The sequence below is a fragment of the Coffea arabica genome, chromosome 8e (genome assembly GCF_036785885.1).
Source record: "Coffea arabica cultivar ET-39 chromosome 8e, Coffea Arabica ET-39 HiFi, whole genome shotgun sequence".
Lineage (NCBI taxonomy): Eukaryota > Viridiplantae > Streptophyta > Magnoliopsida > Gentianales > Rubiaceae > Coffea > Coffea arabica.
The window spans coordinates 51,146,818-51,161,604 of record NC_092324.1 but is presented as its reverse complement, the minus strand read 5'-3'; the positions used below and the strand labels follow the sequence as shown (position 1 = coordinate 51,161,604).

The window sequence follows — 14,787 nt, the reverse complement described above, 5'->3', positions numbered from 1 at the left end:
ACACTTTCCACGCCACAAAAAAAAAAAAACCAAAAAAGATAAGAGATTTCTTTATATGGATTGCAATTTTTCTCCAAAAATTTTTTACATGTTTTGTGAATTCATTTTCTGGTCATCTTCTTATCTCACATGCAGTATTAAATCGTTATAATATTTTTTTTTTCTATAAATTCCAGAAAATAGCAATCCGAAAAAATATAGAGCAATTTACCAACCTCCTTGTTTCTTTAGGACATTGATGATTTTGGGTTATTATGTTGCTATTTACATTGGGTTTAACCACACATTATTGAGTTAACCGGACCAGATGATTGATGGCGTTTTCATATTCTTTTTGTTGATCGGATCCCCAAATTTTCAGCTGTCTTTTTAAATCTTTAAATAATTATTGACGTGTACTCGCACAAGGCAGCCGCAGAATCTTGTCTATATCAGATCCAATCCATTAGATCTGGGATAAGTACGTCAGACACACGGCCAACTTTTCCGTTTTATCATTTGCTTCACCGTATCTTTTCCGTCATTATTACCTCAAGGCCACCGCAGGCGTAGTTGACAAAAAGGCCTAAACCTAAACCTATTGATTCTCTTTAGTTTTGATAACATAATTACTTCTTGACAACGGGATTTGATTTGATTCGAGCCGTTAATTGTACCTTCTAATTAATTACTTTTGTAATCGCAATAGATAACTCACCTTTTGATTTTGGAAATATATATATATTTTTAGAAATATCGTGATTTAGAATTTTTTGTATAGATAGATTAAAATAAATAAAGACACATATAGCTAGCTCGTACTATAGAGCCTACCAGACGGGGGTAAATAATGTGCACCGAAAAAGTCTTATGTTTTTCTAAATATGCACTTGGACCATCATATGTTTCGGTGGACCCAAACGTCGGAGTTGCTGCTTTATTCACTTTCCCTCGTACTAGTAGTATCATTAGCCTTTTTAACTTCATGTGAAAGTTTAATCATAGAGCAAATCTTTATTAGACCTGGTATGGACTGCGGGACTGAAGTGAAAAACATGCGTTAAAGTGCAAAAGATAGAAAAGTTTACCGCAATAGCTTAGAAAAAAGGTCCCTTCTTTTCATAAAAGACACAACGGAATATATGTTTCTCTCTCATTTCTTTCTGTCCAATGACACGAACGGATATGTTATTATGGACGAGGGGCCTGGACGGTTGTCTGACAACCGTCCCAGGCAGTTCACGGTCTGGATGAGCCTTCAAAAATTTGTGCGGCTCAGATCACGTCTTGTAACTCGATTTTCACGCCGTGTGGGACCCACAAAAATGTTGTTCTATTGTTATTCGCTGTTGTTCTATTGTTACACCTTGTACAGATGATGTTACACCATGTACAAATGGTGTTACACCTTCCGGAGCGGTTGTCAGAACAACCGCTCCAGCCCTGCGTCCTGTTATTATAGTGATTTCGGTCGTAAGCAAATCCATGAAGTTATCCAACACCGCTCTGTTTTATCGTGCGAGTTTAGCGCTGGAGTGCAGTTAAAAGATGGCAAAAACACACTTTTTGAGGCTTAATTTTCACAATTACCAGTCCAAAGGCCGGTGGCCACCACCAATGTATTAAAGTTTGGTGGGGTAGGAGGCGAGTTTAGCATTGGAGTGCAGTTGAAGATGGCAAAAACACACTTTTTGAGGCTTAATTTTCACAATCACCCGCCTTTGGGTTGGTGAGGAACCACCAATGCATTAAAACTTGGTGGGGTGAGAGACAAGGTTTAAACCTAACCTTGCCTCCCACCAATTTGCCACAATTTAAATGTGACCTTGTTTAAAAAAATCCAGACAGGTGCGTAGTGCACCAGTCTAGTCCGGTGGTGGTTCAATCCTCTCCGAATTACCCCAAAACCTCTTCAGGCCCTCCCCCTCTTCATAGTATAGGATGCTATCGTATCGATAAAAAACAAAAGAGGCTTAATTGTCACATAAATTTTATTAAGTGGGACTTTCGTGAAAGTTTACAAAATTCACAGTTACGTTTTATGAATTTTTATCGTAACTAATGCAAAATAGGTTTAGGTTATTACAATTTTAATGTTTTGGAATTGTAAAGTCTATTATGCAACAGGTTGCCACGTGTTAACAAGTTTAAGATAGTATATGAGCTACAATATGCCCCTAATGTGTTATTGTATGAGACGTCGGTTTGTTTGGATTGTGTTTTATTTCTCCAATTTTATCTACTTATATCATCATTACAATTTCCAATACACCTTTTTATCTTTCCAATTACCTTTTTATCTCACACACATCACATCACAAAAAGTGCTACAGTAAAAATATTCCAAATAAAACACAATCCAAACAATCCAATTATGAAAGAAAATTCAAACAAACCTTATAATCATATCAAAAAAAATCTTTTAAATAGTTTTTGTCCTGCGACAACAATAGAAAGAAAAGTCACGTATTTTAGACTTTTAGTACAATAAAAGCACAATATAGTGCACATTTGTACTAATAGTCTAATAAAGTTGATATTTCAGGAATTAGTCTAATAAAGTCTCTTGTTAGGATAGAAATTTTAAAAAAGTTTTTTTTTAAAAAAAAAGTTTTAAATCTCCATGTTTTAAATCTTACCACTCTCTTGTTAGGATAGAAATTTTAAAAAAGTTTTTTTCCAATCTCATAATAAAATTAGAGTAAATCTTATATACATTGACGGTGTATACACTATTATGATTGGATATAAGGCACATATATAAAATTTAAAATTTAAATTATGTATCATACATCTAATGATAAAAATGTACATAGTGTCAATGTATAGAAGATTAATCCATAAAATCAATACCATGAAATTTAGCAAAGAAAAAAAAAAGTAGTAATGATGAAAATCCGCTACTTTTCTAAGTAGAAAAAGAACAAAACAGAAAGCCAGAGAAATGGGGGTGAATATTGGAAGGAGAGCCAACCGTGCAAGTTAGTTTAAAGTGGCGGGTAAAGGGGGAGAATTTTCCGGGTGGGTCCCCAGAGAAAAAAAAATTAAAGGGGGCCAGGGTGGGAATTAGACTAGAGCACGAAACCCATTTCGAAGTGGATGCCCACACGTGCGCTTGCATTTGACAAAGCAACCTGCGAAGCTTTCTCGGTAAAAGGCCCGCAGCCCGCATCTACTACTAAACTAATAGAGTAGTAATTACTACTTATTACTTTTACTGCCAATAAACAAATGCTTTTGTAATGGTCCACAAATTATGCCCATGGACCAAACTACCCCTTCTTCATCCACCTCTTTCTTCTTTTTATAGATTATCAAAAAATATATCCCAAATCTCTGAAAAATGGGTCCTAACCCACTTCAATCTTTTTCCTTGAGCATGAGATTAATTGGCAAGTTTATCTTGTTTGTCTAGTATTATGGTCGGAGAAAAACATGGCGAAAAAATGACAAGGGCAAAAAATGGTTAGGTTAGGTGAGCAACAAGTAAATTAAATTATGATTATATTTTTTCAAAAATTGGTAAAATTTAAGAGTTGTACGTCATCACATTTATAGGGATTATCGTGCAAAACTGTCTAACTCTTCATGGAATAGGATGATAATTATTCTGATCTATCAAATTAGTCGAGTAGTTAGTAAACTCAATAATTAATTTAGAGTTTTTTTGCACCCAAATAACAACAACATTTACTCAATTTTCTAAAACTAGGAAGTTTGGCAAATTTACAATGTCTATGAAATCAAGATTTACCATTTTACCTCTAGTATAATTTATTTGGATTTACCATTTCAAATTCAACCAAACACCCTTTCCATACTTGTCACATGAATTTACACACACAAAGTAATGTACTCCAATCCCAATAAATTCATATGCCTAAATCCTCATGTATTGCAATAAAAGAGAAAATCCAATTTGGTGTGACTGTGTGAACCTTGAAACCAAAATGGCAAAGCCATTGAATGCCTCGTGTAAAATTCAGGTGCACCCCATTAAAACCCCAGCATCCAGCATTCCCTGCCTCTAAGGCCATTCTCGTCATTTCAGCTCCTCCCCTCAATTAAAAAATTAACCCCCCCATTAAAAGGACATACCTAGGCCCCCTCCAACAATAACAAAAGCATAATTACGAAGAAATCAATTACCAAGTCATTGCCGTGTTTGACCTCCAGAGCTTCGTCAGTTACAATCCATACACACACAGAAGTGTACGTATAGGTAGAAAGAGAAACACAAAATATTTAATTGCATAAATATGTATATGTATATGTGATCTGTTGCATTCTTCTGCTATCATCAATTTATGGCTGTTTAATCTTGTCTAGTTTTTTGAAAATTTCCCATCTTTTTATGTATTTTTAATATTTGGAGAGAACGTTCGATTAGATTTGATCAGTGAATTTGAGCTGATATTTCTTCTGACTAAATTGGGGTGAAGAAATGCGACGAGTGAACGGAATAGGAGGCGAGAGGAGGGCCGGAGGAGTTAATAATACTCTCGAGACAATAAACGCAGCTGCAAATGCGATCGCGGCGGCGGAGAATCGTGTGCCTCAAGTTGGTGTTCAGGTAAACTGAAAAGAAAGCAAAGTTTTATTTCTTTTGGTTTCAGTGTTTTGATATTTTATTGGATACTGTGTCATTCTGTGGTTGAATATTAGTTAATGGAGCTTTTTTTTTTTTTTTGGTTGTTCGTTGATGGTTTAGAGTTAAGATCTAGTGATTAAGAGGTTTAATTTTGAATTTTAGTGAATGATTGAATTTTGAGTATTATTTTTGTGAATCTTTGATTGATATTTTATATCTGATTTAAAGTTGATTCTGCTTTTTATTCAGCTTCATGCTTAAATGTCTCAGTATTTTCTGATAGCCAATTTCATGTTTGAATTTTGGATGTGGAAATTTTACTCGTAGCGAACAGTTTTTCTGAGTTTGATATGTAAAAAACTGAAGCTTTTTTGTGTGGTTGACAGCGATTTATTATAATTGTTGGAGAAAGTTAATAACATGTTCTGTTTTTGCTGGAAAATTTCAGTTCTGATGCTATTTCTAAGAGTAGTTATATACTATAATGCCTTACATCAACTGATTTTGAGGTAATAATGCTTTAATATTCCACAAGTCCAGTATTTTGGGAGCCAATTCGTTCTTGAGTTTCTAAGAGCTTAGAAGGAATTTTGATCAGTTTGGTGTCTTCCGGATATTGAGGGAATGAGAAGATATGGGAATCGAGTGGATTATCCTGTCGGTAAGTGAAAGTGAGGTAGATTGTGTAATCTTAACTTATGGCTTTTGACTTTAGAAGTTAACTGTATAAACTTACCATTACCGAACACTAGTTAGATATTGTTTACTCTGCTGTGGAGAAACAAACTTCTAAATTGATAAATTCGTGTTGTTGTTATGGTTGTTTTATTGCACTTTATGGCGTTTAGTGTCAGCGTAGAATTTACTATAGCTTTTTAAATTTCCTCCCTGTTGAATTGGAGTTCTTGACTTGGATTTACCAACTGAATGTGAAAGACTCTGCAACTAACAAAGGTTAGCTTTGAAGTAGAAGAGCATTGCTGTCCACCCTGCAGCTGTACTTGTCAGAGAAGTTAAAAGGCTTAACTTTTTGCTGATCTTTTTGTCACCTACTTGTTTTGCCAACTTCACAAATTAATTATTTTGCTTTATTTCACGATATATTTTCTGTTGCGTCATCAAGTGTACGTGTGATTGTGCGTTCTGTAGGCATTAGAGGAGTTATGACAGTTGTTCTATCTGTGGGAAAAGAGACAAAGCAACCCACCTGAGAGAAAAATGTATAGTTGCTTGTATATACAGCAGAGGTATATTGGGACAGTTAAGAGACTATAAGAATGAAGTGAACTTTTTCTTGGGAAACGTGACTAATCTATGTTAAGACTGATGGTTTAGGAATGGTGAAGAACGCATTCCGCGTGAGTGATATTTTGAGAGTCATGACGTGGAAAATGACGTTGGGTATTTGAGGGATGCTAATCTCTGATGGGACAGTAAGTACTAGGTTTGCATGTGGTGGTGCTTGGCTGGGAATTTCACTTCGATGCTCCAAAACTATAACTGAATGACCGAGAAGACCAGAGGAGGTACAATCTTGGCTCTCCAGTCTCAATCCAGTAGGATGATGTTTGATGACTGTATGTTATGAGATAGTACGATAGATCCTCAGTGGATTGTATCGATGAATCCTTATTGATTGATGGTTTAAACATGCCCTTGGCTTTGCCATTATGCCCTTATGATGCTTCTCATGTATAGCAGGAGGAGAGAACCATTGCGCTTGGCTGTGCCATATTGTCAGCCATGTGTAGATATTAACTCCTGTTGGAGAGGAAGAAAAGAGGCGTACGAATTGTGTTCTAGTGCATGGTGTCAACGGTGAGAGGAAGAAAAGAGGCGTACAAATTGTGTTCTAGTGCACGGTCATTAATTGCAATCCCTTTCTTGGCAGTAACTATAATTAGAATTTAAACTTTGGGGTCAATGGGGCCTTCAAGCATCCCGATTGCCTTTACTCCTGCTGAGACAAAATCTTGTATTTGACTAATTTGATGAATTTTTAATTTGTGCAAATTAGTGCATTGTGTGGGATCTCTTTTCTTTCCATTTATGGGCATATTTTGAGGTATATTTTGAATGTAGACATAGTCAAGTGGTGCTATAAAGTTGTTCTGATGAGCATTTTCCCTATAAAACTTTAGCTGGATAATGCACGTTATTCTAAAATGGTAGCATTTGGGTTATATGGGATTGACGTCCATCCATCTGAACGTGCAGACTTATGTGCTATTGAGAGCATCAATTCAGTGTGGCAGCAATAGCACATGGACTTAGTAGAATAATTAATAATTAAGTGTGAAGAATTGTCTATAGCAAGTAGCAACCTGATTTTGTGATTGTTGCCAACTCCGGCAATATTTGACTAAGAGTGCCAGTTAGGGATGGATTTTGATTATTAAAGTTGATTGTTCGCTCTCATGTTTGGGGATATTCTTGACAATTGCGTCATCTTCTTTTGTTGATGGCCTTGAAAATTGTTGCTACTGTGACTGTTTGATTTTAGAATTTGAAGCAAAAATTAGACTGCTCTTGATGTTCCATTTTGCCAAGTTGATTTTTTCAATTGTTGTTTCAGTGAGTATTATTTTTCACTTTATTATGGATAGAGGTTCTTTGTTGAACATTGCCTCACCACCCTATTTAGCTAGCAACATGAAAATTAAAGTGTCTGCTAAATTGTTGATATCAGATTTTCACATGAAAAAAAAAACATAGTTCCTTTCACTTGCTTTTTTGGGTCTAGCAAAGGACCTCCTAAGGCTTGTGGGGTGGAAAGGAACTATGTTTTTCCCAGAGAAGAAGCTGGTGGATTACAGGACCTCCTGGGCAGTTTTGATGTAGCTTCAGATTTTTGATCATTCAGTTCCTTGGAACAAATTTTGAGTTCAAATTTGTTTGTCATTATTAAGTTTTTATTGCCCATTCCGCCTTTTCTCATTGCGCCCTTTAGATTAGTCTACAATACTACAGGGTTTTAGATTTATTTGGCCCAAAATTTGAGTGCGAAACATTGGTATTTGTATCTATTCGTTTTTGTGCCTGAGTCCCCAGAATCTCATTTGATGGTTATTGCTGAATATTGAATTTTTTTTCAGTTAGCTGTTTGATTCTGTGCCTGGGTCTCCTGGACCAAGTTTGATGGTTAATTACTGAATATTCAATTTGTTTCACTTTACAAAATCCTATTTCTGTGTCAAATTCAGAATTGCGCATTTTTCTTTGGGTACATGCAAAAGACATTTTATTACGCTTTGGGCAAAAATTACTATTATATCATTGCAATCTCCTGTCATGTGCAGAAAAGAAGATGGGCTAGCTGCTGGAGCTTATATTGGTGTTTTGGATCTCATAAACACACCACGCGCATTGGACACGCTGTTCTTGTTCCTGAACCTATAGCTCCAAGGGCCGATCCTCCTACGGTTGAAAATCAAACTCAAGCACCTTCTGTGGCACTCCCTTTCATCGCACCTCCCTCCTCTCCTGCTTCTTTCCTTCAGTCAGAACCTCCATCTGCAACTCAATCACCACCTGGCCTACTGTCCCTCACATCTATGTCTGCAAGCATGTATTCCCCTGGTGGGCCTGCCTCAATGTTTGCTATTGGCCCCTACGCCCATGAGACACAATTAGTTACTCCCCCTGTTTTCTCAACCTTTACAACCGAACCATCTACTGCTTCCTTTACTCCACCACCAGAGTCTGTCCAAATGACTACTCCATCTTCACCTGAGGTGCCATTTGCTCGGCTACTTGACCCAATAGACCAAAATTGTGAAGATGGTCAGAGATATCCTTTGCCTCAATATGAATTTCAATCGTATCAGCTTCAACCTGGAAGCCCTGTCAGCCATCTAATCTCGCCCAGCTCAGGCATCTCTGGTTCAGGTACTTCATCTCCTTTCCCTGATGGTGAGTTTGTTTATGGACGGCCCCACTTCCTAGAGTTCAGAAGTGGTGATCCTCCCAAGCTTTTGAACCTTGAAAAGATTGCACCTCATGAATGGGGTTCTCGGCAAGGATCTGGTACTATAACGCCCGATACTGTGGCACCTAGATATCGCAATGGGTTTCTTCTGGATAATCAGAAATCTGATGCTTCTACAGTTTCAAATTCATATAACGTCACGAGAGTTGATGAAACTGCTGTTGATCACCGAGTTTCCTTTGAGATAACTGCAGAAGAAGTTGTTAGATGTGTTGAAAAGACGCCAGCAGTCTTTCCCAAGGCCGTATTAGCAACTACTCCATCGAATACTGAATGTGTGGTTAAAACAGAGGATAATCCAAAGGAAATGGCAAATGGACATGAAGGCTGTGCTAGCGAAGCCTCAAGAATTGGTTCTGGTAGAGCTTCTGTAGATGGCGATGGTGGCCAGTGGCATCAGAAGCAGCGAACAATAACCCTTGGCTCTGCAAAAGAATTCAACTTTGACAGTGTTGATGAAGGGAATTCTGATACACCTAATATTGGATCTGACTGGTGGGCCAATGAGAAAGTTATGGGGAAGGATGGTGTGGCAGGCAAAAGCTGGACTTTTTTCCCTGTGATGCAGCCAGGAGTCAGCTAATGGCTGCATTGGCTTTTACACCTGTGCAACAAGCTTGTTGCATGGCTTGATTCTCTGAAGTCTGAACCCAGCCAGCAAGGAGCGGAACAAATGGTTGAGCTTTACAAGGTTCTGATGTTGATGATACATGGCAGCACTGACCAAAAAATGGAGGCTGTTTTTTGCACATTTCTGACCGTAGAAATGAGTGAAGGTGAGGTAATATTAAGATTTAGTGAGGATATTGCATCTCCTTATCCTCTACCTAAAGCAGATTCATAATAGTAATTAACATGATCTAGATATTTGGCTTTTCCTTTTTGATATGTAATATAAGCTATAGATAGAACAGTTGTTTTAATGCAGCCCATGATGATGACGACATAACAGCTTCAGTTTAATCTTTTGTTTCTCTCTTCGTTTGGCGTAGTGTTCTAATCTTATTTCATCTGGAAACTTTGGAGGATACTACTGTGCTTACCTGAATATGTTCGTCAAGCTCAATATCCTGTCAGGTTTAGACTTCAGTTTTGTTAGCGTCCAATACATGGTTGCATAAACTGCGTGAGTTGCAACGGACTCTGCACTAAATTGCAACGTCACTCCAGTTTCATGTTTCATTTTATTTGCAGAATGGAAGTGAGGCTGCCAATTCTTGTCCTAGCTCATCAGTTACCGAAGACAGTCTCGATGGATAATCGAGTTCCTCAGTTGCCTGGACTTGTGCCGACATTAGGTGAGTTGCTTAGTTCCAAGCGCTCATGCCAACTGTTTCGACTCTTGGGGTTTGTATTTTACCCTGAATAACATCATTGACCCTAGAATTAATTGGCTTGTCACGTTGCAAGATCCAAATTTTAAATCATGTTATAGTTGCTGCAATTTGACACTGTCAATTTTTTTTTTTTTTTTTTTTTTTTTGCGTGTCAACAAATTGACAATAATGTTCTCTTTGTAAATGAATCTTACTGTGCTTGACCATATAGGAGAGATGAGTTAAAGCCGGCACCATGGCCAGCATATGTGAACTATTGACAGTAATATTTGCAAGGGCAGACACAAAGTTGGCTCCGGATAATTAAGTAGCAAGAGTGTGTGACTTTAGTGCAATTATGCTCTAAGAAGCCAGTGTAGGTGTAAAGTCTGTAAATTTTCTTTTGTGGGAAAGAGACATAGAAAGGTTAAAAATTTACGCCTCGTACAGAACTGACTGATAAAAATGTCTCGCAAATCCAGTGCAAGTCGTCTTATGACAGTCAAGGAAAACTCAGACCGATATGAATTCCAGTTTAAATAACAAGAAATTTCACTCTTCTTGAAATAATCTGGGCAGAACCCAAACAGGGCTTTCTGTTTGTGGGGATTCAAAACGAAGCCAAATAAAATAATTGTTCAAGTACAAAACAGCTCTTCGCAGTCACAATTGACTCTCACAAACTCATTGACTGATTTAGAGAAAAGAAAAAAAGAAATGGAAATACTAATTGAAGGAGAAACTGAAACGTAGTGACCGGTAGGATGATAATAAATTAAAGATCCTCAAATCCAAGATTCTATTACTTTCCTATATGCTCTAAGAGGAAAAGCCTTAAAGCATACTAATCTAAAATTTTTCAACATATTTTTACCGCTCTTGTAGGTATTCACAAACTAAAATTGAGGTTGACTTTGCCTATTTAGACGATAATACTTTTGACCTCTCATATTTGTTTGTTGGGAGCAGAATCTTACAACAGGTGGATTATATAACAAAAAAAGAAAAATGAGAAAAAAATAATATGCTTTCATAAAATGAGAAAAATGTGTTTCATAGATGGACTAGATTCAGGTGGTACCTTCAATTTTTCGTTCTCAATAGCTTTTTTTTTTTTTTTTTTTCTGACAAAAGTGGGTATGTGGGATTCATGGATTATAATCCCGGGCCCGACTATTCCCACTCCGCTTGTGCCCCACCCTCCAGAAGACACAAGACGTTAGAAGGGGTCGAACCGCGACCACCCAATGTCAGGACTTGAGGAGGAGCCCCAGCACCAGCCGAGCCAACCCCGAGGGGTAAAAGCACACTCAGTAGCTTTTCATACATGTAAGTTTTCTTCATGTTTATCGACCCCAGTTGAAAAGTTTCCAAAAATGAAAGGACAAAAGAAAATAAAAATAAGAAGCATCCTCTTTTGCCCCCTTTAGAAGGTTCTAACTGCTAACTCACTCTGACAAATAGATATCAGAGTACTCTTCCATTCAAACTTCAAAGTCTTCCGGAACCAGGTATGGTCCATCTTGGACTGCTATGACCAGCATTCTATATTTCTACGGTCAAATATTCAATTTCTCCCCTTTCTTGACAACCATCACCTATTTGACCCTCTAGAATGGTAGACCGCTGCCACCCCTACAAAAATCAACACCTGCCTTTTCTTCGGCCATCCATAATCAATCTCTGTCCAACCTCTTTACATCTCGCTATACTGGTTCCGCCCCTCTTTCTCCTGCAGTGCCTCTTTGCTAAACTATCTAGCTTAATAATCGAAGCTTGGAGAAAGCAGTTATTCTTCAATTGCTTTTACAAAAAAATTTTCCTCCTTATTCCATTTTTCTTGAGATTCTTTGCTTTTCCCGTCATTCAATCATCTCTAATTGTCCCAAGATTGAATCTTTTTGCAGATTCGGGGGTTGAGTGTTTTCAAGTTTTGTTGTTAATCTTCCTTGAATTTGAGATTTCTTGAAACTTCTGTAGAAGAAAGTATAACTCAGAGGGTGGAAGCTCCAAAAATGCCGCCTTTTGCAGGACCCAAGCCTCATTTGGATGGCTTCTACCAGAACTCCAGAGATTCAATCTCTAATGTGATCACAATTGATGTGGGTGGTCAGATTTTCCAAACCACACGACAAACCCTAGCTTTAGCTGGTTCCAAATCTCTTTTCTCGAAATTGTCCAATTTGCAGGGTACAATCCCTTTTATTGACAGAGATCCAGAGCTTTTCTCTATTCTCCTTTCCCTTCTAAGAACGGGAAATCTTCCATCAAAAGCTAAAGCCTTTGATGTTCAAGACCTAATCTTTGAGTCCAGATTCTACGGTATTGAGAATCTTCTCATCAATTCTCAATCAAATCCTTCTCTGTTTGAAGCCTTTAATGTTGATAAATCCACGATTTTACCCTTGAGTGGCAGGGACTCGCCTTCAACTATCTCAACAACCCAATTTGGATCAGTTCATGTGGCAAATGGTTGTAAAATCACTTCTTTTGATTGGTCATTGCAGAGAAAATCAACCATTTTGACTCAATTTACAGCCATCGATTCGCTATTGGCATTGTCCCCCAAAACAGTAGCGGCGGGTGCCACGGACTTTTCAGGGTTGCAGATCATTGACCTTGATAAGGGTATTGTGAAGGAAACTTTGAACTGGGAAAATGTGACAAGGTCTTCTTCGACTGTGCAGGCAATTGGTTCATCACCGGAATACTTATTTACAAGTTTCGAGTCTGGTAGGAGAAATTCCAATTGCGTTATGGTTTATGATATTAACGATGGTTTTAGGCCTGTTACCACCATTGGTCATTATGAAATTTTTGGTGCTGAGCTGGATTCTGCTATTCCAGCAACAAAGCTGCAATGGATTTCTAGTCATAATTTGCTGATGGCTTCTGGCTCCCACAGTGGTCCTGCTGGTGTGGTAGGGAATATTAGGTTTTGGGATATGAGGTCTGGAAATGTTGTTTGGGAAGTCAAGGAAAAGGTTGATTGCTTTTCTGATGTCACAGCGTCAGATAATCTCTCAGCCCTGTTTAAGGTTGGTGTGAATTCTGGTGAAGTTTTCTTCACTGATTTCAGGAGTATTGGCGCTGCTGAGGATTCATGGGTTTGTCTAGGAGATGTGAGAAAGGTGATCAATGGAAAGAAGGAAGGTTCAGGGTGTAAAATTGAAAGCCATGGAAATCAAGTGTTCTGTAGCAAAGGAGGAAACATTGAGCTGTGGTCTGAAGTTCTGACTGGTTCTTCTATAAAGGGTGAAAATGGAAGAGTAGAGGACAGAGTCTTTAGGAAGAACTCCATGGGAAGAGCAAAAGATATGGGTGGTAGCAGGATAACAAACTTGGCTTTCGGGGGTAACAAAATGTTCGTCACCAGGAAGGACCAGCAATTTGTTGAGGTTTGGCAGAGTTCGGTTAGGGGATTTTAGTATCAAATGTAAAATAGTTCTTACTTAGCATATTCGTTTGTAAATACTGTTTGCACTTAATTAAGCCCTGTATTTACAAGTTGATGTATCTGAAATTATGTCAATACAGCAGCTGTGATTCCTTCTCTGTTGTACCTCTATGGACACTGCATTGTTGGTCATTACTTTGCTGCTTCTTTCAGATGCCATTGGACTGTGTTCCTTTAGGACAAAAAGTCTTATGTTTATCCTCCGGAAATAAGACTATCTATTGCAGATTTTAAATCAACAACTTCTTTGCGTTGTTTATCAGTAGTATATCTAAGGTTAAAGTTTTTGATATTCATCTTCTGCAAATCCATAACATTTTTCTTTCCTTTTTTTTTTTTTTTTTGTGTGTTTCAAATAAAAAGGAATTAAGGGACTGGATTTGAAAGTCGAATCAGAAATTTACGATCACTTGAGTAACAGTAACGTGAAGCTGGGTTGGGGACTAATTCCGTAGCATGTGTCATAAGACTCATAACAACATTGGAAGCATTTAGCGATGAATTTGTCTGCATCACATATCCATTGTTGTCCATTACAGACCAGCATGTTGTTTGGTACTTGACCCAATCAAAGTGTCTGCTGATTCCTTTGTTTTTTTGGGTCCTAATGCATACGCAATTTTGTTTCTTATGAAAGTAGACTCTTAATTTTCTTTCGTGGAAACGTGCGGTTTAAAAGTCAAGACCTTTCAGAAACCAATTAGCAGTTTACAAGTTTTGTTGGCAAAACGTCATATTGATCATATGTTTGACAAAAGTTGGAGGTGATCAATTATTTATTTAATAATAAGCACGAATTCAGCGTTTATCGAGACTCCATGTTCGTCTTTGAATTCAAAAACATCATTGTTCACACGCCAATCAGCTCCCCAAAGTCTAATTAAATAAAGAGACGTGACTCATTCATTATGTACATCTGTGTCTTTAAACTCGGATCGGACTGCCGGTCGAATCGAAAATCGGCTAAGTGTTCGGTTCGAGTTATTCAAAAAAACCGTATGAGTAAAAACTCGATCAAAAATCGAGCTTAAGAGGAAAAAATTGAAAGAACGGTTCAGTCAAAACCTTTTTCAATATTATGTTTTGACCCCTAAGTTGTTAAAAATTATTAATATACCTCAAATATTTCATACTTTATAAATGTTATCCTAAGTTTTGATGTTATTTTTCAATCAAGTCCATAATTTTAATTCTAAACTTGTTAATGTTCATTAAATAATATAAATTGCTACTTAATCGTTCTAATTTCTTTGTATTTCTTGTTAAATATATTTGAAACATAAAATATATATGAATATACCTTTATTAATATTAACATGCTCTTAGGTATTTTACATACAATATTTTAATTTTTAAATAATTTTTATTTATGACATCATCCGATTCAACCCTGATCGAATCCGGTCGAACCTATTAATCCCTGATTCCTGAGCTCGACTGAGTCGATACCCGGTCC

At 37.4% G+C, this 14,787-nt stretch overlaps 2 protein-coding genes across 4 annotated transcripts; both read left to right on the top strand.

Annotated features, from left to right (window-relative positions):
• Positions 1–4,048: 4,048 nt before the first annotated feature.
• LOC113704408 (uncharacterized) lies at positions 4,049–9,768 on the top strand. 3 transcript variants are annotated; one of them, XM_027226315.2, is made up of 3 exons: positions 4,049–4,191; positions 4,422–4,552; positions 7,870–9,538. In XM_027226315.2, the coding sequence occupies exons 2-3, from the start codon at positions 4,424–4,426 to the stop codon at positions 9,139–9,141; spliced, it is 1,401 nt and encodes a 466-aa protein (XP_027082116.2). In that variant the 5' UTR covers positions 4,049–4,191; positions 4,422–4,423; the 3' UTR covers positions 9,142–9,538. The 3 variants fall into 3 exon arrangements, 2 of the variants coding, with proteins under 2 accessions (XP_027082116.2, XP_027082115.2); XM_027226314.2 differs by having other exon boundaries at positions 4,080–4,201; XR_011819775.1 differs by lacking the exon at positions 4,049–4,191 and adding an exon at positions 9,551–9,768 and having other exon boundaries at positions 4,208–4,552; positions 7,870–9,334.
• Positions 9,769–11,395: 1,627 nt separating this feature from the next.
• LOC113704370 (BTB/POZ domain-containing protein At5g41330-like) lies at positions 11,396–13,429 on the top strand. The gene has a single exon (XM_027226236.2). It carries the CDS (start codon positions 11,890–11,892, stop codon positions 13,300–13,302), a length of 1,413 nt encoding a protein of 470 aa, XP_027082037.2. The 5' UTR covers positions 11,396–11,889; the 3' UTR covers positions 13,303–13,429.
• The last annotated feature ends 1,358 nt before the right edge of the window (positions 13,430–14,787 follow it).